General features: G+C 39.0%; 1 protein-coding gene across 2 annotated transcripts in view; it reads left to right on the forward strand.

Annotated features, from left to right (window-relative positions):
* NRG3 (neuregulin 3) overlaps positions 1-26524 on the forward strand; it is a 920908-nt gene that overhangs the window by 842296 nt on the left and 52088 nt on the right. For both annotated transcript variants that reach the window (XM_073353289.1, XM_073353290.1), the window contains exon 5: positions 22575-22677. In XM_073353289.1, the coding sequence (XP_073209390.1) occupies positions 22575-22677 (103 nt within the window). The remainder of the gene's footprint in view (positions 1-22574; positions 22678-26524) is intronic.

The following is a 26524-nucleotide window of genomic DNA, read 5'->3' on the forward strand; positions in this document are numbered from 1 at the left end:
TTCCTTCTGAGGCACCTTGAGCCAAGATATTTTCCAGACATTTTGAGGTAGAGGACATAGAGAGAGGAGAATATGCAAGCCAGCAGAAGGGCAGGCGCTTTCCCAAATGGTTGCATGAAATGTTCAGTTAACATGCATGTTTTTTTAACAACAGCAATAACAAATAATTTAGGTGGAAGCCTTGATACAGGCTTTTCACAAGTCTTATATAGGAAAAGAAGAGAAATAGAATGAATGTTAACTGTACCAGGGTCCAGCAAAACGCTTAAGCATTTACTTAACTCTAAGCACATAAACAGTCCTGATGATTTCACTGCTTATAGGTTTAATGTTAAGCACATGCACAGGTGCTTTGCTGGATCACAGCCTTAATGTTTGCGAGGCAGCTTGTATTAAAAATGTTGGAGTAGATCAGATAAAACAAAACAAAATACCAAGTCACCCAAAGTGTCTATTGGAATTAATTTTATAGGCTTGAGCTTTAGTCACAGCTCAGGAACTCATTATAAACCAATAAAGTTCAAATGATTTTCTCAGTAGCTCATAATTTAAAATGATCGATGTTCCAAAGAGTTGTGGTCAGTGGTTTTAACTGTTTGAGCCATTGTGAGAGAGTTCTTTTCTTACCTCTCCAAGGAGGGTCCTTAGCATTGGCTGTGATTTTTGTGATAGACCCAAAGTTTTAGCGTATTACAGATGAGAATGGAATAACCAATAAGAAAGGAGGTGATTTGTAAGAAAGAGGTGTCCTTTGTAAAAAGGAAATATGAAATCACTATTTAAAATATTTTAAGAAGTGATGCTTTTAGAGAAAGATACCAATTATTAAGATCCCAATGACACCCAGTTCTCAAGTGCTGTCTGTGCTCATGGGAGTATGGGGAAGGAGCTACCTCTGGAGCAATGGAGTTCCACACCACACGCATCATTAAGAGCTGTTTCTATCCGGCACAGCGATGGCTGCTCCTATCTGGCACAAGGTGGCCTTAATCTTCTTTTCTGTAGATCAGTCACTTCAGCCCTCTAGCAGTTTCTCTTGATTTCTGTTTGTCCTGGTCCTATAATGTGTTTCCTTTGTGTGTGGAGCCCAAAGACCATTTTAAGGTAGGCATAATTCATTATTTGAATAGTTTTGTTTATGCAAAGGTGGGTATATAGTGTGTCAACATGGTATTAATAGGAGTGATGGAGGAGCTCATATTCATGACAAGTAAATTACTAATGAGGGTAAATGATCCGCCTATCACTTAAAATATTTGCGTCAGTATGGCCCAATTGTGATAAAGCAAGAAATGTTTAACATTTGAAGTTGTGGTTTCTTCAACATCCATAGATACTGATTTAGGCACCAGTCCTGCAAGTTACCCTACATGGGAAGACCCTGAGCCAACAGAAAGCCCCCTAGATTTATGGGGTTTCGTATGGGAGCAGGGGCCTATCCACATACAGATCCCCCAGTTCAGCATGTGATTAGATCTAAAGCAAAGCACTTAAAGCAAAGAGCTCAATGTTGCTTATTTTATCGAAAAGAAGATTGAGAGGCAGCTTGATTACAGTATCTAAATATCTTCACAGAGAGAAAAAAAACGGGTACTAATGGGCTCTTTAATCTAGGAATGGCATAACAAGAACCAGTGGCTGGAAGCTGAAGCCAGCCAGATGTATTCAAATCAGGAAATAGGTACACTTTTTTTTTTTTTTTTTTTTAACAATGAGGGTGATTAACCACTGGAAGAAACTATCATGAGCACTGGTGGATTCTCCATCTCTCGGTGTCTTCAAATCAAGACTGGAATTTCTTTAAACAAACACAAGTTATTGGACTCAATACAGTGGTAACTGGGTGAAATTTAATGGCCTGTGATATACAGGAGGTCACACTACATGATCTAATGGTTCCTTCTGCCTTTAAGTGTATGAAGCTGTGAAAATTTAACGCTGAAGTTAAACACATGCTTAAGTGCTTTGCTGAATCAGGGCCAGAGGAGCTTGCCAGGACAGGAATTTAGACATTACAAGGAAGTCTTATATCCTTGATTTTGAATCAATGGCATTTTTTTCTGTATTTTTTTTAAGTGTAAGGCTTTTGGGGTGGGGTGGGGTGTAGGTCACTGCAATTGACCTATCGTTGTTTTTGTAATTTAGTAAAAGTTTCATGCAGTTTTGACCAAGCAAGTATGTTTTTGTTGGTTTTTTTTTTAATTTATCTTCATGGGTTTTTTTTTCCCAATAGGGTATGTGCTGCACCTATTGGTGGTACAAGTATAGTCTGTGCTGTAACTGACGCACCAGGGTATGCACACAGAAATTGACACTAAAGTAACTGTGTGTTTGGTAGCTTGCTCTCTGTAGTCACTGCCAAATGCTTTCAGTGGCTCTCTCAGTGTGGGTGAATAGAGAATGTTACCGGCTGATCATTCTCTCAGACTAAGGGCTTAATTGTGTCTTAAAGCCACCACCCATGTTAATGGACTTATGGTGCTACTGCCAAAGCTCAGCATAAACTCCTGGGTGCATTATCCCTCAACAGGCACAACACCTCCAGGGCTAAAGGAGGAGCTTGGTTTGTGAGAGTTACCCTATGAGCTTAAATATTCTCTCTGCCAGTGTAGGATTGTTTCATTTTGCCCATTGTCTAGTGTATTGTCCTGTCTAGATTTAAATGTGCCAAGCAATGGGGTTTCCACCACTTTCTTTGGGATGTTAGTTGATAAACTTCTTGTCAGTAGTACATACTAGGCTTTCTTCTGATATCTGTCCCAGACTGTGACTAGCCCTGTGCTAAGAGCTGCAAGTGCGGGGGAGGCCCAGGGGCAATCATGGTCCTGGATACTGCTCCCTTTGTGTGCCCCAAAGGGGGCAGGGAGGAGGCAATGCTTCTGACATACTCTGCAGCCCTCAGAACCCAGTTGCACTGGTTCACAAAGTGAGCTGGCTTCACCAGTGGAGCAGGCTGCATACACACACGGATACCTGGGAGCTTAGGAAGGGAATGGCCTCTGGAGGAGTGCAATTCCACAATAGCTTATATGCAGTATGGCGACTCTTTGGCACAATCTAGCACTAATCTTCCATTGCAATTCAGTCTCTTCAGCCCCTAATCACATTTTGATTCCCATGCTATGGAAGAAAAGGTTAGGGTAAGGAGTTGGGATTTGGAATAAGAGAGCAGCCAATTAGATAGGTTTCAGAGTAACAGCTGTGTTAGTCTGTATTTGCAAAAAGAAAAGGAGTACTTGTGGCACCTTAGAGACTAACCAATTTATTTGAGCATAAGCTTTTGTGAGCTACAGCTCACTTCATCGGATGCATACCGTGGAAAATACAGAAAATGTTTTTTATACACACAAACCATGAAAAAATGGGTGTTTATCACTACAAAAGGTTTTCTCTCCCCCCACCCTACTCTCCTGCTGGTAATAGCTTATCTAAAGGGATCACTCTCCTTACAATGTGTATGATAATCAAGGTCGGGGGGTAGGGGGGAGAAAATCTGGATTTGTGCTGGAAATGGCCCACCTTGATTATCATACGCATTGTAAGGAGAAAAGGAGTACTTGTGGCACCTTAGAGACTAACCAATTTATTTGAGCATAAGCTTTCGTGAGCTACAGCTCACTTCATCAGATGCATCGGATTCATCACAAGTACTCCTTTTCTTTTTGTGAATACAGACTAACACGGCTGTTACTCTGGAACATTGTAAGGAGAGTGATCCCTTTAGATAAGCTATTACCAGCAGGAGAGTAGGGTGGGGGGAGAGAAAACCTTTTGTAGTGATAAACACCCATTTTTTTATGGTTTGTGTGTATAAAAACATCTTCTGTATTTTCCACAGTATGCACCCGATGAAGTGAGTTGTAGCTCACGAAAGCTTATGCTCAAATAAATTGGTTAGTCTCTAAGGTGCCACTATTATTCCTTTTCTTTCTGCTAATTAGATATGCCTTCCTGATGCATGTAGAGTCCTGTTTAGAACTAGCTGTGTCTAAATAATATAAATTTGCTGGTTTACCTACAACAGTGCCCCTTAGGGAATTAAACAGAATGTGATCCAACAGAAATCTGCGTTGGAGGAATTAATCACACCTCCTCTTTTGTTTTTCCTGAGACTATAAAAGGCATGCTCAGGTAGTGCAATATGCTTCTGTTTTAGTGGGGGAGGAGGAGGAGGAAAGACAAAGGGACATAGACATTTTTCAGGGGTAGCAGAGACATCTTCATAGGTTCCCATCCAGTGCTAACACTGTGTTTTCATTAACTATTTTGTTGAACACCAACTCAGGCATCCTAGGTATAACAGCAATAGTAGAACTAAAGACAGCAGCAGGGGAATATTGTAGCTTGACTTGATAGGTCAGTGACAGCATGACCATCAGCAATATCTGTCACATTTATTTTTGGCATCTTTCTTTTTGTTGGTAGTAGTAGATTTGAGTCAACTGTTGCATACTAGCAATCTGTAGCAAATGGGCTAATGGGGTGAGACTTCCATAAGATATATTGGTGAGGTTTGTATTAATGTATTCTCTTACAACTTGCAATGGCACAACTTTGTGGGTAACATGCATTGTGACATTTGGAAATAAAACCAAATACCAACACGGCAACACAGGCCATGATATGCTAGACGTTAGCCGGTCTGATGGCTATCACGGGGCTTACAATCACAAAACAAGCACCACCAGTTAAGGCAACATTCAAATACCAAACCTCATATGTCAAAATAAATATAAGTTTATTCTTATACATATACAGTATTTTCCTAATTATCCAGCTAGCAAGAGGGATACGGATTTTATATGGGTAATCAGGAGTTCAGATAATAGGGCAACAGCCATTCAGCAGTGGGAAGGCCTCCCCCATTGCTGGGGCTCATCCTTCCTTCTCATCCTCACAGTCTCAGCCAAGGGACTGCTCCGCCTTGCAGGACCACAGCCTCCCTTCCAACCCTTGGGCCTGCAGGGATTGGGTGTCACTGGCCCTGCAGCAGCTCTGTGTCCCCTCTGCAGCTCCGCTGTTACAGTCCTGCTCACTCACTTCTACAACACTGGAGCAGTGGAGGGATCCCTGAAATGCTGCAGGAGCCGTTAAGCAACAAGGTGGCCTTCCCTGCGGCCAGTGGCTCATCCTCCACCACCTCCTTACCTCCACATTATCTGAATCCGTTCCTTGTTCTCCAGTATGAGATACAAGGAAAGGATTCCGATAATGTGGAGGTTGAGATAAAAGAGTTTTGGATAAAAGGGATTGTATCAGGTAGTATCTTTTATATAACAAAGGTATCACAAAACACTTCTAAAGTGTTTTTTAAAAATACTAAGAATGTAATGATTGTCACCTGATCCAAAACCCGTTGAAGTCATGAAAAAAGTACCATTAACTTCAACGGGATTTGTATTAGACCTTAAATAGGTAAATAAAACAATCGTAATATGTTCAACAATAACACACACAGGAAGCGAAGAGCATCTGTATGAATCAGTAAAATGTACTTAAATAACGCTCTCACTGCTTACTCCTTTTCTCACCATAGCAGCAGAGCTGAGCAACACAGGGCCTAGACAAAGTTGCAGGCCCAGCTGAGCCTTTGTGTATAGAATTTTCAGAGAGAAACTGGTTAAACTAAATTTCAGTTTGATGCAGAAAAAAAATGAATATTGCAAGTAAGTTTCTCTAATTTAAATGTTTATGTGCTGATCCTGGCCAGAAAAAGGGGAAAGAAAATTTTAAAAAGGAAGATTTTCAAAGACAGAAATAGCAATTGGTACCTAATTCCCTTTGTCTTTGTGGATGTTTGGTCCTAACTGCCATTTGTGCCTTTGATCATCTCTCCTAGAGGATTAGGGAAATAGCAGGAAGATAAAAGGGAATTGGAAGCGCAATATAAAAAAGCAGAAGAGCACAAATAAAATAAAAATGAAAGAGGCTGGATGGAAGAGAGATGGCAGGGAGGCAAAATAGAGCTGCTGAGAGACAGCCAAAAAAAAAGAGGGGAGGGGAGGCTGGTTGATTGACAGTTCCAGTGGAAGAGTAAAACCATAGTTTCCCACACAGGAAATATACAGAGCGTTGGACTTCACAACCATCTGCTGAGAGAACGAGGGATAACTCGTTGTCTTTGAAGAAAGCTCAGTTTGAAAGGGCTGAAAGATCAGGCAAATAGTGTGTGTGTCTACGTGTGCATGTGTGTCTGTGTATAGGCTATTGCCAACCACAGCCATTTCCAAAATCATGAGTCAATCCCCAGGAACCATGAAATTGGCTTAAAATTATGAAACTTAAAAGAAAGAAAAAAGGTTGGTTCGTTTTTTATTTTTCTTCTGGTTTTTGAGCCTTTATGGTTCATGTTTTCAAACTTTTCTTCATGACTATGGAGGCTAGTGAAGGATCAGAAATGGACACCATTTAGAGTCAAGCACAGGAGTTTATTACGCACAACGCTAGCGGAGCGTCACTTCGCTTATTAGGCTAAGAGACACTGCAGAACAATTGATTAAAATATATTATATAGGGTGCTCATTGGGCAGAAAGAAGCGACAGGGATGGGTTTTCCCAAGCCCCTGGATAGGTTTTAGCAGCAAGACAAGATAAGCACAAAAAGCCAATGGTCTAAAACAGGGGTTCTCAAACAAGGGCCACTGCTTGTTTAGGGAAAGCCCCTGGCGAGCCGGGCCGGTTTTTTTACCTGCCGTGTCCACAGGTTTAGCCGATTGCAGCTCCTGCGGGCCGTGGTTTGCCACTCCAGGCCAATGGGGGCTGCGGGAAGTGACGCAGGCCGAGGGATGTGCTGGACGCCACTTCCCGCAGCCCCCATTGGCCTGGGAGCGGTGAACCGCCGCCAGTGGGAGCCGCAATTGGCCGAACCTGCGGATGCGGCAGGTAAACAAACCAGCCTGGTCTTCCAGTGGCTTTCCCTGAACAAGCGGCGGCCCTAGTTTGAGAACCACTGGCCTAAAAGATTACATAATAGATCCGCCCATGGTTCAAATTAACGTATTGCTAACACATAGGTAATTACCCTTAAACTGTTTCTATTAAAGTATATAGGTTAAATTCTAATTTTGGGGTCCGGGTGAATGAGGTAGAAGCTCTCCTGGTTGGCCAACAGGTATATTCCTGGAGATTTAAAGCAAAAAAGCAGTAATTAGTATCTAAAAATAACAATTGTTTATAGTTTTATCCATGCAAGTTTGTGAACTGGATTGGCATACATCTATGAGGGGAGGGTGTCATTACTCATGTCAGTCATGTTAGACCTTTCCCTGAACTCTGTTCTGGCATCAGTACCAGGGAGTTACCTTGGAGGCCCTTCTCAGCGCTTCGTGTGTCTATAACTTGTGATAAGGACAGCCAGTTACAACTCACCATCTGGAGTCATGCTGACTCTGCTCATTGACTTGAAACACACAAGGTTATCTGTTTACTCCAGCTTTCTCTTAGCCATGTATTGTCCTTTGTTAGCTAGTCCTCATCCAAGCATGTATGAAAAGTTCTCAGCAGAAACTAGTTAAGATCTTACATCCACAGCAAATGGATTTTGGCCTTTCAGCTAGAAACTTCCTGTCGTTTTCTTTTTAAATGTAAACTGAGATTGTGATGTAATCACATGATTTCAGCAACTGGGGCTTTAAGAAAAAGAAATCACAATAACTGGAATAACTTAATGAAAGCTGATAACATGTGTGCATACACACACGCACGCAGATGGAGTTCTTTGTGAAGAAAAGCTTTCATGACCTTTTGTAGATCTACATTCCAGGTAGATCCTAATGTAAGGTTATGGCTGAGGGAATCCTGTAAATTCTCTCTCTCAGTGAGAGCTGTGTGAAACCTTCACAATTCACTCGGAGTGACAATATTGTGGAAGTGTCTGCCAAAACCATTTCAGATGTTTTCAAAGCCTCTGGATGACAATGGTCAAGGATGCCACACAAGAGAAATGTTGAAATGCTAGCTGGCTGGTTTGACTTGTTGCATGCTGTGAAAACTGATTTAACATCAGAAGAGTCCTTCCACATTTTCTTCATTTTCTCTGTCCTGCACACTCTTTCACCTCACTACAGGCACCGTTATCACTCAGAATGATCACGTGATTCTCTCCGTGGCACTCACAGAGTCAGACCTTTGCCTGTCAGTCACAATTACATCTACTATGCTAAAAACTGCCTGCGGCAGATGCTAGAGGGCAGGTAATAAACAACTGTGATAATAAACAACTATTTGTGAGCCTGATTCTGCATTCTCATCTGAGTAAGGATGAGAATTGTTTGATTCAGGCTATGTGATAGTAAACACTCCACAAAGTACTTTTTAGCTGTTCTACCCTGGCTGGCATAGCAGTAGGGTATGGTGAGACTCTTTCACCATACTATCTGGAATTCTAGGGAGTTGAACATGAGTCCCAAGTCCTCCAACTGTCCCACAGAGACGCTTTCTCATGTGTGCTCCTGCTGTCGACTTTACTGTAACTGGGGCATTGCCATCGTTCAGCCTCTGCCGGGTGGATGACTCATTGCCACTGATGCTGCAGATGCTGAGGGGCTTTTGTCTATCTTAGGCTTTCCACACAGCTAAGGACCCTGATGATGCTGATTGCCTAAGGGAGGTGTGAGAGGGATCAGTCCTTGTAGCCTTTCTGCTCTGAGTTTCAACATCATCATTATTCTCTTTCCTGCAACATGAGTCCTTTGTGAGTGTGGAGAAGGGAATTCAGGTGTTAAAGTGGAAGCTTCCTTTCCCAGCCACCAAGGGACAAGGGGTTTTGTTCCTTATCTTAGCCACTAAGATTTCAATGTCCCTGTTCATCAGTGACTATGCCCTCCTCTTCCACTCCCTACATGTCATCATCCCAGCCATCTTAGGCAAAGAGTAGAAGGAAACAGTATTTCAAAATATGGCAATCAGGAGCATTCACTCTGTCGGCCTGAACCCCAATCTCTATCTCCAATGTTTGTCTCCCTGATAACTGATTAGCGAAGGTTAGTTTGGGTAAGTTAAACATGAACTTTTGGTCAGTATTCTTCTGCTGGTGCATCTGGTGGGAGTTGACAAATGCTGTAGAATCTGTGCAGCCTTTGTTCTTGACTCCCCCCATTCTAGTTATACTGCTGCCCCTTTGGGAGAAATGTGTTGCTTCTTTCGGAATGTTGGGAACATCTCCGATTCTGCTCCCAACACCTTACCCTGTCTGAGGAATGTGTAATGATGAAACTGAAGTAAGATAGGCTGTGCATACCCTGAGATGATGCTAATATAAATGAATCAGCTTCCAGGTAGAAACAGCAACAATTCCAGCAGGTAGCACATATTTTCCAGTGTAACCTTAGTTCCTGTCCTTGATGGTGGCTGAGGTATCATAAATTAAAATGGTTACCAGTGTCTTAGAGCAGATAAAAATATAGGTGATTTGCCAGACCTGTTAGGTAACTCTTAGCATATCAGGTTTCCAGGGCCAGTCTATCCCTCTCAACTCAGGCTCGTTCAGATCACTGTGCACATTGGCTAAAAAAAGCTCTGTAGCTGCTGGTACTAGTTATAAAATCATAGGACTGGAAGAGACCTCGAGAGGTCTTCTAGCCCAGTCCCCTGCACTCATGGCAGGACTAAGTATTCTCTAGACCATTCCTGACAGGTGTTTGTCTAACCTGCTCAAAAAATCTCCAATGACTGAGATTCCACAACCTCCCTAGACAATTTATTCCACCCTGACAATTATGAAGCTTTTCCCTAATGTCCAACCTAATAGTTGGACATTAGGAAAAATAGTTAGTCTCTGCCATCTGTTTATCTTTTTTTTTTTTCTCACAGGCAGCAGGCAGTGTCCTGTTTAGCTGGAAGTTAGCTGGGCTTTTTTCTTCAGATTATTTTGTAACTCACCTCACATTTAAACAAATCAAAAGATCATTTGTATGGGTGATGGCAGATATTTGTTTGCTGGTACATGGAATCTGCATGACAAACGTTAAGATTGAATTTTTCATGAAGGAAAACAACAAACTAAAACAAGCCTGATGGGACTCAGATAATGAATTTCACTGATAAGTGAATGACATTATCACTCTTAGCAAAAATGGAATGCGAATGGATAAGCCTGCTAATGGAATCATGTTGTCTTAGTGATGGAATGTCAATACATGAAATCTCCTAATCAGTAATATCAGCCATTTTTTTGTAAAGAACGAGTCACCCCTTGATCCCATTAACTGTCTATGAAGCTATTTCAGATCTAAGATTTAATGAATTTATTGCATTGAAACTACCTAATTAAGACTTATAATGATAGTTAGATTTGAGTGCCGATTATACCTGACACAAATTCTAAACTTGCCCTGAGACCAAAGGAAATCATTAGTTTAGAGGGAACCAAATTTAAAATCAATGTAGCTTCAGAATCACAACTTTGTTGTTTAAAAAAGGGTAAATCAAAATACCATGTTACAGTAAGCATCTGCTCTTGCCATTGTGGTGCTGCTGGGACTGTCTGCATTTCACTCCTAGCATACCTATATTTTCAGAGATACAGTAGAACCTCAGAGTTAGGAACACCTCGGGAATGGAGCTTATTCATACCTCTGAAATGTTTGAAACTCTGAACAAAACATGGCTGTTCTTTCAAAAGTATACAATTGAACATGGACTTAATATAACTTTGAAACTTTACTCTGCAGAAGAAAAATTCTGTTTTCCCTTTTTTTTTTGTAGTTTACATTTAACACAGTACTGTACTGTATTGCCTTTTTTTTTTTTTTTTTTTTGGTCTCTGCTGCTGCCTGATTGTGTACTTCCAGATCCAAATGAGGTGTGTGGTTGACTGGTCAGTTTGTAACTCTGGTGTTCATAACTTTGAGGTTCTACTGTATATCAAATTTCCCTCTTTATCTTTCTACATTTAAACGGAGAGGGGAAAACAAAAGAAAGGTGGAAATTGTTTAGGGGACAAGTTTGATAGAAATAATTTAATAGAGGAATACTTTTTGGTACATCCATGCACAGAATACTGTTTTTCAGCTCACTGGCCTGTGCCTGAAATAGCTGAGATGCTAAGGTCTTGAAAGAAAGTGTGCATCTTTGCATTATTTTTCCATTATGATGACTTTCCACCATACTTAATTTATAGTCATATTTAGTATTACACACAAAACATTTTTCAGAGTAACAGCCGTGTTAGTCTGTATTCGCAAAAAGAAAAGGAGTACTTGTGGCACCTTAGAGACTAACCAATTTATTTGAGCATGAGCTTTCGTGAGCTACAGCTCACTTCATCGGATGCATACCGTGGAAACTGCAGCAGACTTTATATACACGCAGAGAATATGAAACAATACCTCCTCCCACCCCACTGTCCTGCTGGTAATAGCTTATCTAAAGCGATCATCAAGTTGGGCCATTTCCAGCACAAATCCAGGTTTTCTCACCCTCCACCCCCCCACACAAATTCACTCTCCTGCTGGTGATAGCCCATCCAAAGTGACAACTCTCTACACAATGTGCATGATAATCAAGTTGGGCCATTTCCTGCACAAATCCAGGTTCTCTCACCCCCTCACCCCCCTCCCAAAAACCACACACACAAACTCACTCTCCTGCTGGTAATAGCTCATCCAAAGTGACCACTCTCCCTACAATGTGCATGATAATCAAGGTGGGCCATTTCCAGCACAAATCCAGGTTTTCTCACCCCCCCACCCCCATACACACACAAACTCACTCTCCTGCTGGTAATAGCTCATCCAAACTGACCACTCTCCAAGTTTAAATCCAAGTTAAACCAGAACATCTGGGAGGGGGAGGGGTAGGAAAAAACAAGGGGAAATAGGCTACCTTGCATAATGACTTAGCCACTCCCAGTCTCTATTTAAGCCTAAATTAATAGTATCCAATTTACAAATGAATTCCAATTCCGCAGTTTCTCGCTGGAGTCTGGATTTGAAGTTTTTTTGTTTTAAGATAGCAACCTTCATGTCTGTGATTGCGTGACCAGAGAGATTGAAGTGTTCTCCGACTGGTTTATGAATGTTATAATTCTTGACATCTGATTTGTGTCCATTTATTCTTTTACGTAGAGACTGTCCAGTTTGACCAATGTACATGGCAGAGGGGCATTGCTGGCACATGATGGCATATATCACATTGGTGGATGTGCAGGTGAACGAGCTCTGATAGTGTGGCTGATGTTATTAGGCCCTGTGATGGTGTCCCCTGAATAGATATGTGGGCACAGTTGGCAACGGGCTTTGTTGCAAGGATAAGTTCCTGGGTTAGTGGTTCTTTTGTGTGGTATGTGGTTGTTGGTGAGTATTTGCTTCAGGTTGCGGGGCTGTCTGTAGGCAAGGAAAACCACACACACAAACTCACTCTCCTGCTGGTAATAGCTCATCCAGATGTTCTGGTTTAACTTGGATTTAAACTTGGAGTCTGCTGCAGTTTCCACGGTATGCATCCGATGAAGTGAGCTGTAGCTCACGAAAGCTCATGCTCAGATAAATTGGTTAGTCTCTAAGGTGCCACAAGTACACAAAACATTGGTTCTAATGCAACAGTTATATTGTGAAATTTTGCACTCAAAAATTAAGGCATCCCAAAAGTAAAGGTAAAACACTCATCTTTTCTTTTGCTGTCTTCTGCATATACACAATATGGTCTCTTTGCTATTTTAGGTAGAGGCCACTCTATCTAGTAATATGGTCTCATTAATATTTTGAAGTATTGGTTGTCAGACATAATATATGAGGACATTATCATGATACAATTACAATATACAGTGGACCCGATCTACTTCATCTTATAAATTCAGGTTCAGACTGTGACATTTACTCATTGGTCCATATTGAAGGTGAATGACGCCTCACCATTCCAGGGAGAGTGCGGAGACAGTTTGTCACATAAGAAGCACAGTACCTTCCATAGTTCTCCAGCATTAAGTTGAGAGTGTGCAAGGGTTCAGATGTTGCCACAGTCTCCCACTTGTGCCTCCAGATACCTCTGCAGGTTGGTGCAGAGGAAGGGGGTACTGTAGCAGTGCTTTTTCCATCCCCGCAGAAGCACAAAGGTAGAACTGCCCCGGCATTTTCCTGAACAGGGGGCCTTAAATTATTTTTAGTGTTTATATAGTGATGAGGAGTCTGGCTGCCTGTATCATGTCCTCCTCCCACAAAAGGGACAGAGAATCAGCCCACAATTTATTAATACAATCTAGAATTTCTTATGGGCTATCCACTATATCATGCTGCTTCTTCTATTCTGAGTCACACTTCTTAGGAGTGAAGATAGAATAAGCTCTGAATTTCCTGGCATTTATGTAAAAACTAAAACATAGAATTATTTTAACATAGTTTGCTTTGGTGTTTATATGAGAAAAAACACTTGGGAAGCAAGTTCATGTCAGACATAACAATGAGAAGATATGGGGCTTTTATGGGTTTTTTAAAATTTGTCTTACAGCATGCAGTTATCTTCAGCAAACCCCAGCATGTCTGTTTAGGATGGGAGTGAGGAATATAACAGATCGCATAAGGTTTAATATTTCTAGGAGAAATTACAGTGTGAATATAAATGTACATGTATATTTAAAATTAAAGACCAAATCTTAGGTAAATACTACCTAACATATTTTATTTTAAAATGAATAAATAAAACAAATATCTTTATTTTTCAGTTCTCTTATTTTATTAGTTAATTACTCTGTTGGATATTTGTGGGCCTATTTGATTTTGATTTGATCACCATTGAAGTAGGAAGTCCAAGGGGAATACTTTGATGAGTTATTGTTTCTCTATAATTTTATGAGCTCATATGCACAAGGTGGTTCTCCATAGTTATTTTGTGGAAAGTTTTCCAAAGATATTCCAGTAAGTTCCTAAACATGCAAGAGAATAAGAGCATCTCACAGTCATGGGCAGCAAGGCCCAAATTGGTTTGATTACTTACAAATGCAGCACAATCTGTTTTAATTAAATGAGTCACAGTACATCTATTTTTGTCCCAGTCACACAGTTAGTATCATGTATGGTGTTCTCTAAGACCTTGCAACAATGTTCTTTCTTTTCATTACAAAGTACTCATATAATTTGTCTCATTTACACAACAGAAACAATATATTTTAGAACTGATAATATTGAGAAAAATAGGTTGTCAGTCTTAGACCCTGGTCCTGCAAAGACTTAAGCATGTACTCCGTTTGCACACACTCAGTAGCCTAAATGAAATCAGTGAGTCTACTCACAGAGCAAAAAGTTAGTCCATGCATAAGTTTTGATCAGAATCTTTAAGAGTGAATTTAACATAGCAGAAAAGACTCAGGAACAAGACTACTTTCTGGGATGTTATATGCACTTTGTTCAGTACCGGCTAGGATGAAATGTGACTACATGGCGTGCTAGTGAGTATTGGAAGAAGAGTTACTTTTATGGATCACTGGCAATCCTTTTTAAGTCTGATGGCAATAGTAATAGTATGGGATAAGTTCAGAAAAGATCAGTAGCCTTGTAAGCACTTTAAAGTCAGGCTGAGTGGGATGAGGGGACAGAAGGTGAGGAGAAGACATGCATCTTCTCTGGGAATTAAAGGGAGAAAGAGTAGATAACATAAAAACAGAGACATTGATTTAATGTTGCATATGCTGAGCGGGATTTGGTCTCCAGGACCCAAAGTACCAACAATTGTCCTCAGTGGTTTTGTCTGGTTCTTATATTTTAGGAAATGCCTTCTTTCCATACTTTTCATTAAACAAAATGCTCTGAATCACAATGCTTTCCTATTTTGGTCTGGCAAGGGTGTATTTTCTTGAGTATTTTGGAATACTATTTTAATACTATGTAACCCCTAAATGGACTTCGTATTGTAACTTTTTAGCAGAGATATTTATGTTGGTTGATGTGTTGGTTTATAGCTTATGAATCTTTTCTTGTTTGCTAATTAGATGATGTGGCAACTGCCTAGAGTATTTCTTTTAAGAGTATAATTACTGTAGTTTATTTAACAAGGTGTGTAAATACGGAAATACAGAGGGAAGCACCATATTTTCAGTCACACTTTAAACTGAGATGAATTATTAGGTAAAAGAGCGATAAAGAAGAAATACAATAGCTGCCATCCATTTTGCATCCACAGATAAGGTAACCTCAGGGTATATTTATTATTGTTTATTAATGATACATGGATCAAGCCCCAGCTACATTACAGACAGAATTTCAATTTGTGAACTACCATGAGAGCTGTGCTTCTCTGGGACAATGTAGATCACAAAGCTGAGAAGGTAGCATGTCTGAGCTGGGGACAAAGCAGTCTCAGTTGAGGGGATCAGCCTATGGAACCATCTTCCAGAGGAGATCAGGGTGATCCAGAGTCTGGCCATCTGAAGGAAATGCTGCAAAACCTTCCTCTTTGAAAAGGCCCTTCCATTATAAGAATGACACTCCAAAACTGAACACACACTCTTCTCTGCTAAAGAAGTGAATTAATAAAATGTAAACAATCATAACGAAAGCTCCATTTTCCAGAAGAATTTCTACCCTAAACAGGGAGAAGTTTAGCAGAAACTCCATGAAATTTACTGGAGACTTAGCTATTGCTGTAGATTTTACATGGAAGGTATTCCAATACTGCAGTGGCAGTAGTTTAACATTTTTGTATAGAGGTGTGTGTCTGTCTGTATTTGAATTATAGTAGCACCTACAGGCCCCAGCCATGACTGGGGCCCCATTCTTCCAGACACTGTGAAAACATATAGTAAGTAGATCTGTTAAAAATTGTGGGGTTTTTCACAAAAAAAATGTTTTCATTCAAAATTTTGTGTGAAAATTTTCATTTTTCTCACTTAGAATGTTACTTTCTCTTACTTTAAACTTTTTTATTTTCCTCTAACTGTTCTAGTGAGGTAGGTTGAGAGAGAGATGTGCTATAAATGAAAAAAATCATGTTTCCCCATTTTTTATTTCAATAATTTTAAAAGCAAAAAAAAAAAAAATGTGACAAAACCCCATTTTTAAATTGAAAAAAATATCATTGCAACTTTTTTTGATGAGGACAGATGTTACAATCTCAAATGACACAACAAGGATAGGAAAGAAAACAGAAATGAGGTGACTTGTCCAAGGTAACATAGCAGGTCCATAATAGAGCTTAGACTAGAAGCTCAAAGCTTTGATTCTCAGTCTAGTTTCCTGTCCACTAGATCATGCTGCCTCTTAAATATTTTCAGTATTCCCTGTAATTTCCTAAACTTACTATAGGAAATACTGAAAATTCTTAAGATAAGTACTTTAACTATCTAAGGCAATTAATAAACTTTTAAGGATGACCACTGCAGAAATGTATATACAAACCTATTCCTTTTTAAGGTATTGGGTGTTTTCAGTTTCTGTTCACTCACTCTCAGTTTCAGCTTGTTTTTTCCCTCTGGGGGAGTGGAATGGTACTTTGCATTATTCAGTCTTAATCCATCCAGAAGATTAAAGTAGCTATTTGTTGGGTTCTTATGGGAACCCTATTCAATACTGAACCAGGAAGGATGATGACATACCTGCTGTGGATGATGATGAGGGTTCAGTCAAGACAACAGTAAGAAGGTCCTCAAGACTCATAAAGAAATGCAGACTAACCCTATATCAATAAAAAAGGGTAATAATAAGCAGTCTTTAAACACATACTGTAGAAAGCAAACAACAGCAACAAAAAGAAAACATTGATCAGCATGAGTAGAAATCAGAGGTTAAGGGGATTAAGTTTACTATGCAAAGGTCTTAAACATTTTCACTTAGTTATTTCAGCAAGGTGATACTGTTCAGTCCCTGGAATGCCTTTTCCTTAGAGAGAAAACTGCCTTTGACAAAAGAAGAAAAGGAGTACTTGTGGCACCTTAGAGACTAACGAATTTATTTGAGCATAAGCTTACATGAGCTACAGCTCACTTCATTGGATGCATGCAGTGGAAAATACAGTAAGGGGATTTAATATACACAAAGAACATGAAACAATGGGTGTTACCATACACACTCTAATGAGAGCGATCAGGTAAGGTAAGCTATTACCAGCAGGAGAGGAAAAAAACCCTTTTGTACTGATAATCAAGGGTAATCCAGAACCAATAATATACTATATCCATATGAAACACACAATTTCTGAAACAAGTAGCGAAAGAAACAGGAAAGTTCTCTGTGAGGATTTTAAGATTAGCACATTAATGGCAAAGAAGTTTATCACTACAGAACTGCAGAGTGCCTAATATTGTTGTGATTCCTGTATTTCAAAAATGAACAAGAAAGGGGGCTAAGGAATTTGTATATTTGTGAACTGTGTCTGGGTAAGATATTAGAACCTAATGCCCGGTTCCACAGACTTCTACAGGTTTGGATAAGCATTAAGGAAACACTGGCAAAACAGTTTGGTTAAAAGAAATACAGAGTTGAACCTCGACTCAAAATGTGAGTTAGATCTGCCCCTGTGAGAGCCATATCTGGAGATGTTGTTATAATATTTTATTACATTTCTAAACTTATTGTAATAGGGTATGTCTGCACAGCACACTCCTTTTGGTGGTGTGTAGAGTGCTTACATAGCTAGCTCCCATAGCACAGGTGTAAGTAACACTGTAGACGGTGAGGCACTGTTTAGGTGAGTAAACTGGGGATATATACCTGTCATAAATATAAAGGGAAGGGTAACCACATTTCTGTATACAGTGCTATAAAATCCCTCCTGGTCCAGAGGCAAAATCCTTTCACCTGTAAAGGGTTAAGAAGCTAAGGTAACCTCACTGGCACCTGACCCAAAATGACCAATGAGGGGACAAGATACTTTCAAATTTGGAAGGGGGAGGGGAGTTTTTTGTCTGTCTGTCTGTCTGTCTGTCTGTGTGATACCTTTGCCGGGAACAGATCAAGGATGCAAGCCCTTCAACTCTTGTGAAGTTAGTAAATAATCTAGCTGGACAATGCATTAGGTTTTTCTTTGTTTTGGCTTGTAAATTCGCTGTGCTGGAGGAAATGTGTATTCCTGTTTTTGTGTCTTTTTGTAATTTAAGGTTTTGCCTAGAGGGATTCTCTATGTTTTGAATCTGACTGCCTGTGAGATTATCTTCCATTCTGATCTTACAGAGTTGTTCTCTTATCTTTTTTTGTTCTTCTAATACAATTCTTCTTTTAAGAACTGGATTGATTTTTCATTGTTCTTAAGATCCAAGGGTCTGGGTCTGTGTTCGCCTGTACAAATTGGTGAGGATATTATTGTCAAGCCTTCCCCAGAAAAGGGGGTGTAGGGCTTAGGGGAATATTTTGGGGGAATAGGACTCCAAGTGGTCTTTTCCCTGTTCTTTGTCTAAAACACTTGGTGGTGGCAGCGTTTTACCTAATCCAAGGGCAAAGACTTTGTGTCTTGGGGAAGTTTTAACCTACACTGGTAGAAATAAGCTTAGGGGGTCTTTCATGTGGGTCCCCACATCTGTACCCTAGAGTTCAGAGTGGGGAGGGAACCCTGATAGTACCCTACACAGCTTTCTACTAGCCCAAGCTATGCCTCCCTTTCTACTTTTCCCTCCAGTGGGGAAAGGCTCCTATAGTTCCCCACTGTGAACCGGCAGCTGCCCACTGCAGAAGTCTTTCTTTGCAGTGGGAAAAGGCTCTGGCAGCTCCCTGCTACAAGAGCCTTTCACTGACACATGTAGCTACATACTGCAGCATGGACACAGCCTGCTTTTCAGCAAAATCTACCAGAGCTGGTATTTACTCAAAAGCAGTATGACTGGGAGTCATTAAACTGAAAACCTCTGTAATGACTATAGCCTCGCTCTTGTAAAATGATCCATCTGGCCAAAAAAGGTCTGCCTGTATGGATCACTTTGCAGGATTAGACCTATGTACGCAACCGTGGGAATGGGTAATAAAAGAGAACACTGCTTCAATGTTCATGTATATTTGCACCAGTAAAACACATAGTTTGGCTCAGCAACATCTAATGCAGATCAAGAGTGTACCCAAGCCTGTTTGGAAATTGGCCAAAACAAAAACCAAAAAAATCTGATGAGAACAGGGTTTACTGCAATTTTCCAGTGTCCTCCTGTCTAAGTCAGTCAATTTCTTATGGAACTTTAGTATTTCCAGGGCGAGTTTAGATGAATAAAGAGGGTACATGTGGACGCGTGCTTATGTAGAAATCTCTGTTCCTTTTTGAATCTCAGATTTCAGTGGGAGAGAAGTCTATGGGAGTTAACAGTATCTGACTAAATCACTTTATTAATTGTCATTGAATGAGCAATAGAAGTAGTAGAAGAGAATAAATATTTGCATTTGTATTTATATTACAATTAGGGCTGTTGATTAATTTCAGTTAAGTCATGCAATTAACTAAAAAAAATTAATTGCAATTAATGGCACTGCTAAACAATAGAATATCAATTGAAATTTATTAATTTTGTGGATGTTTTTCTACATATTCAAATATATTGATTTCACTTTCAACACGGAATACAAAGTGTACAATGCTCACTTTATATTCTTTTATATTACAAAAATTTGTACTGTAAAAATGACAAATCAAAGAAAAAGTATTTTTCACTTCACCTCATACAAGTACTGTAGTGCAATCTCATGAAATTGCAACTAACAAATATAGATTTTTTGTTACATAACTGCACTCAAAAACAAAACAATGTAAAACTTTAGCGCCTAAAAGTCCACTCAGTCCTACTTCTTGTTCACCTAAGACAAACAAGTTTGCTTACATTTACAGGTTAATGCTGCTCGCTTCTTCTTTACAATGTCACCTGATAGTGAGAACAGACATTCGCATGGCACTTTTGTAGCTGGCATTGTAAGGTATTTATGTGCCAGATATGGTAAACATTCGGATGCTCCTTCATGCTTTGGCCACCATGCCTGAGGACATGCTTCCATGCTGATGGCGCTCATTAAAAATATAGTGTTAACCAATTTTGTGACTGAACTCGTTGGGGGAGAATTGTATGTCTCCTGCTCAATTTTACCCAAATTCTGCCATATATTTAATGTTACAGCAGTCTCAGATGATGACCCAGCACATGGTGTTCGTTTTAAGAACACTTTCACTGCAGAGTTCACAAAACGCAAAGAAGGTACGAATATGAGGTTCCTAAAGCTAGCTACAGCACTCAAACCGAGATTTAAGAATCTGAAGAACCTTCCAAAATCTGATCAGGATGGGGTGTGGAGCATGTTTTCAGATGTCTTAAGAGAACAACACTCCAAAGTGGAAACTACAGAACCCGAACCACTGAAAAAGAAAATAAACCTTCTGCTGATGGCATTTGACTCAGATGATGAAAATGAACATGCTTTGGTCCGCACTACTTTGGATCGTCATCGAGCAGAACCCATCATCAGCATGGGCACATGTCTTCTGGAATGGTGATTGAAGCATCAAGGGACATATGAATCTTGTTTGTCTGAACGATTGGCTGAACAAGAAGTAGGACTGAGTGGACTTGTACATACTAAAGTTTTACATTGTTTTATTTTTGAATGCAGGGTATTTTGGATATAATTCTACATTTGTAAGTTCAACTTTCATGATAATACTTGTATTAGGTAAATTGAAAAATACTATTTCTTTTGTTTTTATAGTGCAAATACTTGTAATAAAAATAAATATAAAGTGATCACTATACACTTTGTAGTGTGTGCTGTAATTGAAATGAATATATTTGAAAATGTTGAAAGAGCCAAAAATATTTAGATAAATGGTATTCTATTATTGTTTAAAGCGTGATTAATCCTGATTAATTTTTGTAATCGCTTGATAGCCCTAATTACAATATATTATTTCCGGGAGGAAAAGGACCTAGGCAAAGACCTTTAAAGTAATAGATGGCCATGTTTAAGATTTAAGGTGGTTAGTAATGGTACAATAGAGTTGCCAAGGAAGGGAAGTGTTAAAATTCTGACCCCTGCATAACTAGCAATCTATACTGTGAGGAATGTTGTCTGTGTGCAGTCCTCAATAGTTAGCAATGCTCTGTCAATTCTACATAATATATCACTAAGCTGATATTATGTACAAGTCATGGATCTAGGGTTTTACTTTTAGGTATGTACTGTCTCTAAAGAGAATCACTTTTATGTTTTTTAAACTCCCATTCTCCCAATTCTGATACTCCTTCCATGGTTTAGTACACCTTACTCAACACATGTAAGGGTAGCATGATTGAGTCCGTTATTAGTAACTCACACTGCTGTTAGTCTGCACTGAACAACTCTAATCCCAGAAAGAAAAGTAGGGTTTATCTATGGATCACATGTTGCTTGTAGTATGCCTTACTGAGCATCCATAATACTTACAATTTCAACCAGAGGTATAAAAATGACAGAGGAACTTATTCTTCCAAGGCAAAATACAAGTAACTTCCATTAAACGCTGAAATTATTAAATGTGTCTATGGAGATAAGCTGGTCAGAAAATTAAAAAAAAAATCTTCTTGAAAAAAAATCAGAATATCACACTTGTTTCTATTTTGCAGGTTTTAAAAGAGACACAGTGTATTGAAAACGTTATCAAAACAGTTATTGAAGTGTTTCATTTACCAAAAGTCACGTTCTCTGTAAAGGAAAAAATTCTCCCCAATATGCATCAGAAAACTTATTTTAGCATTTAGATATTTCTATATCTGCATATTTTCCTGTAGGCTTGTGCCCTTATCTTCTCTTGCAGTATGTTAAGGGAGAATGATATGAACCAAGCTATTTGACGCCTTGCCAGCCTGGAGGAGGAAAGCCAGGAGAGGGGAGGCCTTAACTTTTAAGGATCAACCTCAATATGTGGAGCTCCAGTTGTATATTAACCAGCTGATGTTTGCACTCATGGATGTGTGTGGGGTTTTTTTTTTTCTTGTTTTGCTAGTTTGTTTATTTCAATGCAGTTTCTGCTTTCAAATAAATTAGAAAATGATAAAGTTTATCAAGTATTACTTTAAGAAGCTTCCAGGGAAGTAATGCCCTGTACAATGTAGCATAGCAGTCTTTGGATTTCATCCAACTCTATTGATTTTTTTAAAAATAGCACTGTAAATCACAAACTGTTTTATGTTGTTTGGAAGCTTGGAATCCAGGGCATGACATGGGGAGCAAGAGATAGTAGCACCACTTAGTCAAAACAAAAAACTAACTTCATTTTTCGTTTAGAAAAATGCTTGAATTCTAGTGAGCCTTGTGAAACTTAACAAGTTTTGCTCAGTCCTGGCTATGTCTTTAGGCCCAGGTTCTTTAACCACTGAGATATTCAGAATGATTCCTACAAGACTGGAAATTACTACTTACACCGCAGATAAAATTAAATGTCCTTGGTTTTTCTAATTCTATGTTTTGCAGTGTCTTTGAGAACCATTAGCAAGAAATCTCATGAGAGGCCACGTTACTGTAAATTTTCTTAACTGTTTTCTAGACCACAGATTCAGAGGAGCATCAAAACTGTTGAGTGCTTAGCTGAACCAAACTCCCAAATCTCTGAGATTTGTTTGTTATTTGTTAAAATAATAAAATATTGACAACCATTTTTTTCACAAATATTGTTTTTGATGCTATCATAATTCTCAATTTTACTATCCACAGAGAGTGAAGAGGTGTACCAACGCCAGGTGCTGTCTATTTCCTGTATCGTCTTTGGCATAGTCATAGTGGGAATGCTCTGTGCTGCGTTCTACTTCAAAACAAAGTAAGAGCCTTCATCTTTCATGTTTGTTGTCTAGTCTGTCTTATTCCATGGCTTTCCAGCATGTTATAAACTGGTAATGTCTTTAAAGAGAGTCCAGAACAGCAAGTTTCTCCATGGTGATCTCAGAAGGCCCTGTATCCGGGTCTACACACAAAATTAGGCTTTACAAGTGCTACATGTTCTTTTTTCCAATATCAGTAAAGAACAAACTTTGTCTCCCTTGAAGTAGCAGGAAATGCTCTCTTCCTTGAATTTTCAGTATTAAGATGTTTATAGCAATATTCTGATTTCAGTTACACCAATGTAAATCTAGTGCAATATTATAGGGTAATAAATGTTTTGTCCTTTTGGAGAAGAAAAAAGGTTAATCATACTGCCTCCTTTTGTGATTCATTTAATCTCCCTTCCCTTCACTCCCCTTCTGTTTCTGTCAGCTGGAAACAAGGAGCATAATTAGCAGACATATACAGCTACATCTTCGCAGCCCACCAACAAGTGTCGATAGATCACGAGCATTCTGTGGACAATAGTTTGTGAACAGTTCATCTAACTAAATAACATAGTAACAAGCAAGAAAATATATAAAAGTAGCCTATACAATGTCCATCCCTGCTAATAAAATGCTTTCCAAACAGCTGTATTCTCTTTTCCATTGTTTAATTTTTTTCTCTCCTCCCCTCTCGACCATCATCTTTTAATATTGTTTGTTGTGTGTCTAATTTAAGTTGTAACCACCTCAGAGCATGTACCTGGATGCTTATCTAAACCTCTTGTGTTTGCAAAATCTCATCAAAACTGCCTCCTTTATGATGTTTTGTCATTTCTGTTTTCAGATGAAATCAGGAAGTGCACAAGCATTGTATGAAAATAGAAAAAATAATAATAGTAAAGATTAATAAAGGTTTTTCAAACCTCAAGAAAGTTTTGGTTTGAGTTTCAGGTGAAGGCTGAGGTTGGTTCAAATTTCATCAAAGCCCATTCACTCTGATTTGCTACCTTAATTTTTCCAAAGTACGCCTTGAACCCAAAGTCTGAATGTAGTGTTGGTCAGATGGATATAGTGGGAGAAGAAATGGAACTTTTCTCTCCCAGCTCCTCTTTTCATATGGAACTTTTTCCTAGTGAAAATTGTGAGTGCATGTAGCTTTGCCATAGAAAGCAAGGTTTAGCTCGTATTTCAGATCTGCAAGGAATTGCCATCCCTCCAAGGTGGGATTGAGAATTCAGCTCAATCATGGAATGGATGCTGAGCGAAAGAGGAATTAAATGCTGAGTTGGAAGGACATACATACAGCCAATGGGAACAATGAAAGAAACATGCCTCGCTCCTCAAAAAACAAAACAAAACACATAAACAGTTAGTTAACTGTGTGTGTGCCCCTTTGCAGCACTGTGGAAGGATGGTGAGAATCTAGATCAGACAGCACTCCAATCCATTACAGTTCATGGGGAAGAGCGGGGATGGTGACTTATGTGTGGGAGCTGTGGTTGTTACAGTTTGTCCACAGACTTGCGAATCTGAATCATGATTCAGGAGATTGGGAAGGGCAAAGCTGGGATGGGGAAGGAACAGGTGTCTGTGCCTGGATCTGGGATCTGAAGTTTGGAGAGAATTGGGAAGATGGAATAGTACTGTTACTGCTGATTGCAGGTGAATGAACTTAATTCTTCGTTGGTGTCCAGAGCAAGTTGCTCCAGTGGGGCCCTTATATACCTTACATGGAATTTGTTGTTGTAAATCCTATGTAAATGGTGTGTCTATCTACAGTCTCATTTCCCAGAGGCCTTATACACCACACAAACAAACCAAGCCCACCAGCCAGAGTGCCATCCCTAATTCCCCAAAGACCTGGTCAGAGTTGGAGAAGCTGGATGGAGCCCTGTATGTTTTGGAGTCCTTGCAGAGTGTTGTCCAAACTCTTCCCTTGATGGCTGGAAGCACTGTGGATTTGACTCCTTCCTCCAAAACCAGCATATCCTGGAGGATCCACTCTAGCTACAGGGACATATACATGGAAGCAGCCAACACCCTGATTCTTCACTTCCTGTGGATCTGTTCTTACTCCCTGGTCGCCTGGCTCTGTTGAAGTCACACTGTCAGCTTCACCTCCATTAGTGGTAACCCAAGGGACCCCCTCCTCTGAAAGGGTCATTCCCAGACACAGCAGAGGCGCTCCCTTGTTTTGCCCTCCCCACACATTCAGAGCCCTAGGACCATATATCATTATATGTAGGGTAATATTTAGATTTAAATATGGCATGTCCAAAAAATTAAAATGTCCCTAAAAGTTAGAGAATTTCTGATCTGACCTGAAGAAGAGCTCTGTGAAGCTCAATAGTTTGTCTCTTTTACCAATAGAAGTAGGTCTTATAAAAAGATACTACCTCACCTCTTATGTCTCAGAGAATCTCTGATAGTGTTAGAAAAAATAATATTTCCTTGAATAAAATCTAGAGTTACTTAACCTGACTATTACACAGTTCCTGCTGCTGGCCTCATATGATATTTCTCCATGTATTTTCAATATAGATATTTAAAAACAAAACAAAATCTTTAAAATACATTGCCAGAAGAATTAAAGGACTCTCATTTGCCAATCTGTCCTTCCAAGTCTTCATTTGGGGGTTATCAGAGAAGTATTTTAAGGGTTAAACATAGAGGGAGACTACTGCAAACAGAACCTGGACTGTTCTGTAGCATTTTGATTTGTAAGGACACTAATGATTTGAATGATCATTTCTTACGGAAGGGCAGAAATAACAGCAGTTTATACCGTCTATTAGCAGAACATCTGAAAAATAGAAAGAAGACCCATTTGTTTTGCAAATAAAAACTTAAAAATAAATATTTTAATTGTCTAATGACTTTTAAGTAGTAACCAACCAAGGCCAGCTGTTTCTGGGTTTTATAATTTCTAGTACATCTTACAACTTGTTACTGGAATTTAATATACACAAACCCATAATTAACTCTAGGTTCCATATCCATAAAATAGGATGAAAATGTCAAATAGTAGAGAATTTTTGATTGGTGAATAAGCTTTAGACTCTCAATTAAGTTTATTCCAAATGTTAAATGTTACAAGAGCTTAGCTGAATATCCCTGTGTGTTTAGATAACTGAGAGTGAAGAAACATGGCCATACAGAAAGAAAGCACCAGATTTTCTTTCTTTCTCTCTCTGTAAATATAAAAATGAAAATTTTATTATTTTTGTTTATTATTATTACAATTATATGTTTTTATCCAAAAGTTTAATCATATTGTGCTACTTTTGGTAAGTGGTTTGGCTATCATTATTTAGGTCACATTTTATATGACTATAAATATATGAGTATATTTATAAATAGTTTATAAAAAGTTAACAAATCATATTGATGTTTTAATAAATGGTTTATTGATGGTTATAGAGTCCAACAAGCGAGTAGGTGACCCTGACCCTGGCTTGTAAGAAATTGAAATGCTTGTCCATTGGAATATGTTGATTCATCAAAATCCAAATCATTTGTAGGAAAGGGTTGGTTTTCATGAAAATTCTGTTTTGAAATTTTTTTGAAAAAAAAATTCAAAATCATTGGACCATCCCATTTTGATGTTATCAAAATTAAAAACTTCCATTTTTTTGGTTCAATACAACTTTTTGTTTGGGAAATGAAGTAAAAGAAAAACAAATGAAAAAGGTCAAAATAGAAATGAAACATTTAGAATTGATCAAAACATTATGATTGATCCGGTCTGAATTTTTTTCAGATTTTCAGTTTGTAAAAAAGATTGAGATTTCAACTTTTCATCCCATTTGGGATGGTAAAAATGTCAAAGTCTCAAAAATTCTCACTGTATGGGAAACC

Source organism: Lepidochelys kempii, chromosome 7 (assembly GCF_965140265.1).
Source record: "Lepidochelys kempii isolate rLepKem1 chromosome 7, rLepKem1.hap2, whole genome shotgun sequence".
NCBI lineage: Eukaryota > Metazoa > Chordata > Testudines > Cheloniidae > Lepidochelys > Lepidochelys kempii.